Source organism: Poecilia reticulata, linkage group LG12, assembly GCF_000633615.1.
Source record: "Poecilia reticulata strain Guanapo linkage group LG12, Guppy_female_1.0+MT, whole genome shotgun sequence".
NCBI lineage: Eukaryota > Metazoa > Chordata > Actinopteri > Cyprinodontiformes > Poeciliidae > Poecilia > Poecilia reticulata.
Genome location: NC_024342.1, coordinates 26,383,057 through 26,386,965, shown reverse-complemented (window position 1 = coordinate 26,386,965; position 3,909 = coordinate 26,383,057). Strand labels below are relative to the sequence as shown.

Here is a 3,909-nt window from a genome sequence, read left to right as displayed (position 1 = left end):
TGAAGGTCAAAGGTCAGGAGAACCAGCATGGCGGCTCGGAGGGACTGAAGGAGGAACGATCTCTCTAGAAACAAGATGGCCGCCGGACTGACGTCAGCAAACACAAGATTCTGCAACCAAGTGAAACATGGAGGAAAAAAGCAGCTCGCTCCTGCTGTTAGCATTTTGCTAACATTTAGCACACTTAGCTTCCTGTAAATTAATGTGTCCAGGTTAATAAGAAAGTTTTATAAGCAGCTAACTTATTTATAAACGATAAATAAGTTAGCTGCTTATGTTCATGCTCTTATTTTGAAATGGGTGAAGTTCCATTTCCTCTCCTCATGTTCTCTGTTAGCTTCAGCTAAATGTCACTGGCATGGAGCTTTAGCTGCGCTACATAATGTGTTATAGCGTTTTAGCACTAGCTTCCATTAAATACCTTGATGGAATAGCACTTAATGTTAGCTTCTTTAGCATTGCTGTGTTTTGAATTGCTTGTTGGTGTAGCACGTTAGCATTAGCAGAGCTAGCGTTTGTGATTGGAGCTGAAGGCTTGACGCAGCTAGCTTAGCTAGCGGTTCCATCACTACAGGATCATAAACTCATTTATAAATCCAACATATTCCAGAGTCACATGTGTCCAACCTACAACAGAAAAGGTGTTTTAATGGCCTAGTCAAAGTCCAGACCTCAGAAATCCATGCAGAAACTTTCCTCTAAGCGTTTCGTTCGTCTTAAATCATCATCGATTCTCAGGGTTTAAACTTGTTTCTCCTGATTCTGATTATTTTAATCCTGCTGAAACTCAAACCCGACAGTTCAATTTTATTTTTTATTAAGATTATAAATTTTTTAACAAATACTTTCTTGAACAGTTTGACCCGGAGATAAACAATTTATCAAGCACAAAAATACAAGAATAAGAAAAGAAAATATGTGGAGACTGGCTGAGTTCTCCGTTTGGTACACATAGTGCTCATAAAGCTGGGCGGAGCTGAAACCAGGAGCTTCCCTTTCTAAAACAAAAGGACGAGTTCTGATCCGTTCCCACAACGTTCGGATCCACGGAACCGAGCCGGCACTCTGCAGAACGGCGGCCATGATGGAAACAAAACCACGTTTCAGATCCGGAGTCTGTTTCTCCAACACGCTGCTGAAAACGCTCAGCGAGCCTCAGGGGTGAGGCAACAGGAGTTCTGACCCGGTTCTGACCAGGTACTGACGCAGTTCTGACCCAGTTCTGACCCAGTTCAGAGGCCAGGCTCAGCTGCATCCTCCACTTCCTGGTTCCGTTGAGACCCACTGCTCTGAGGTAAAACCTGGACCGGACTGGATCTGCTGATGTCAGGCGAAACAAGATGGCCGACTCGGCCTGAAACCTGCAAACGTGTCACTTCCTGTCGGATCAGCAGACATGTCTACAGCCACACAGCAAAACGCCAACAATGACGCCATGTTGTTCCTACGTTTAGTTTGTAAATATTCAGTTTGCAACTTTGACATAAATGTAGGAATAACTTGATGAAAATATGGCTAAATATTTAATTTGGAGGTGAATATCCAGTTCAAAAACTGAAAGTTTTATTTGAAAGTTAAATATTCAGCTTGTTGATTTAATATTCAGTTTAAAATTCTGACGTTTATAAATGTAGGAATGAGGCGGTGAAAACATGACTATCCACATTTTTCTCTTTATTTGGTTTAAAATGAACCAAATTATTGCTGCTCATGTTTTACTGTGTAACTATAGAAATGGGGCGCAGAAGAAGAAGAAGAAGAAGAAGAAGAAGAAGAAGAAGAGTGGAGGATGTGCAAAACGACCCCCGGCCCCCCCAGGGGCCCCGGGTCCCCCACCTTGTAAACTCTGGAGCCGCCTCTGAAAAGTTCCCACACAGAACAGCTGAGCCCGGTCTCCCTTCCGTCGTGCTCGTTCCGTTTCGTACCCGGGCATGAAACAGCTGATTCTGCCGAACCGAACCAGATCAGAACCAACCGAACATCGGAACATTTATGACGAAATAAAAATGTTACAAAATCAGCGCGTCGGACATGGTACGAAACGGTCCGTCCGTCGTCACGAAGCGGCGGCTCAGAACGCCACGATGGCCCGGGTCCAGGCGCCCAGGCTGGCCAGCGCCTGCTTGCTGCAGACCTGCTCCAGGTCGGCCTGGCGGCTCAGGAGCCCCGAGAAGCCGGAGCCGAAGATGGAGATCAGGTTGGAGATGTTGGAGGCGTCCGCGCCGGAGCACTCCTCCCGTTTCAACCGCTTCCGCCCCGCCGTGTAGTCCGACGGCTCCTCCGCGTCCGGCGAGCAGCCGGCGGAGTCCACCTTCCGCTTCCTGGCCGCGGCGCCCGGCGCGCACTGCGGCGCGGCGGCGGCGGCGCAGCAGCAGTCCTGGTGCAGGAAGCCGTTCTCCACCGTGGTCACCACGTGCGTGTCCAGGTCCAGCACGGTGGTTTTGTTGCAGTTCTGGGAGAACTGGTCCTCCATGCAGCAGCTCCGGTAGTACGGCGGCTCCGGCGGCTCCCGGCCGCCCGCCGCCCGGCTCTCGTCCCCGCAGCCCGCGGCGCGTCCCGGCTGCTCCGGCTCCGCGTCCTCCGCGCCCTGCGGCTCCAGCGGCTCCAGCGGCTCCAGCGGCTCCAGCTCCTGGATCCCGCTGCACACCGCCATCACCTCCTCGTACTGCTGCATCCGGTAGATCTCCGCGTACTTCTCCCTGATGTAGAGCTGGCGCGCGTTGCGCAGCACGTAGGACACCAGCAGGTTCTTGTGCAGCTTGATGCCGCCGCGCTGCGTCCTGGAGCTGTGGATCTTCATCAGGGACATGGAGATCAGGCTCTGCGCGTCCACGGCGCAGTCCATGGCGCCGCGGTCCACCTCCATCCGGCTCCGGAACCGCCTGTCACTGCTCGGGCTCGGTTCTGGCTGAGCTGCTCCAGTCAGCTGCGAGTGGAAACATCGGAGACGCCGCGGCGCCGCTGAGGACCAGCAGTCAATTCCAGCCGCTCAGGAGGCTGAGGCTGCGTTTATACCCCGCACTGAGCCCCCCCCTGCCCCCCCCGCCGCGGCAACCGGCCAATCAGCGGCCAGCGTTCCGCTGACAGACAGCCGCGCGCTCAAAGCAGCGCTCCCTGCGGACCAATCAGCGGCTTGCGGCTCCTCTGAACTATTCAAATCCAGCCTGACAGGATCGACGGATTTCAGGGAAACTTGATCTGAGATCCGGAGAGAAAAGTTGAGGAAACTCAGAGGATCTGGAGGAAGATTATGAAATATTAATACTCTCGCGCTAAATGGTTTGTATTTTAACTCTGTTAATTTACGGATGACGTGATTTGACAGGAAATGTGTGTTTGGTCCAGGAAACGGCAGGAATGTTAGACCGGAAGTGGTTCCTCTCTTCCTGGAAACGTTTCTGCGTTCAGAGGGAAGTGACGAATCTACATCTTGACATCCTGACCGGAGCCTGAACGCATCAAGGGGTCTGCCTCCTGCTCACCGTCACAGCCGGGACGTCCGGCAGGTGAGGGCGGCGCCGCGGCAGCAGGAAGCGTCTGTGGCCCCAGCAGGTGGTTCCGGACCAGGAGCCCCGCGGACTGACTGCAGTAACCTGCGCTGAACCTGTAGAGGCCAGTGCAGCTCCAGTTTTCCTCTCTGTGATTAGAGGCTCTGTTATAGCGGAGCTGCGGCCCGCAGAGGGAGAGAGAGAGAGAGAAACATCTGCTACTGATGATCTCAGTTCTCTGGATGATGAATGCAGAGCCTGACAGGCGCTCATGTCTCCTTCCAGGGGAGGAGCTGCTAGCTGCTAGCTGCTAGCTGGTAGCTGTTAGCTGGTAGCTGTTAGCTGTTAGCTGGTAGCTGCTAGCTGTTAGCTGCTAGCTGTTAGCTGCTAGCTGTTAGCTGCTAGCTGGTAGCTCCTAGCT

At 52.7% G+C, this 3,909-nt stretch overlaps 1 protein-coding gene across 4 annotated transcripts in view; it reads right to left on the bottom strand.

Moving 5' to 3' along the window:
• Nucleotides 1-800: 800 nt before the first annotated feature.
• The window catches only part of ier5l (immediate early response 5-like), a 6,364-nt gene continuing 3,255 nt past the window's right edge, over nucleotides 801-3,909 (bottom strand). For 3 of the 4 annotated variants that reach the window (XM_017307698.1, XM_017307699.1, XM_017307697.1), the window contains one exon: nucleotides 801-3,666. In XM_017307698.1, the coding sequence (XP_017163187.1) occupies nucleotides 2,072-2,866 (795 nt within the window). In that variant the 5' untranslated portion in view covers nucleotides 2,867-3,666 and the 3' untranslated portion in view covers nucleotides 801-2,071. The remainder of the gene's footprint in view (nucleotides 3,667-3,909) is intronic. The other variant, XM_008424811.2, reaches the window with a different exon arrangement.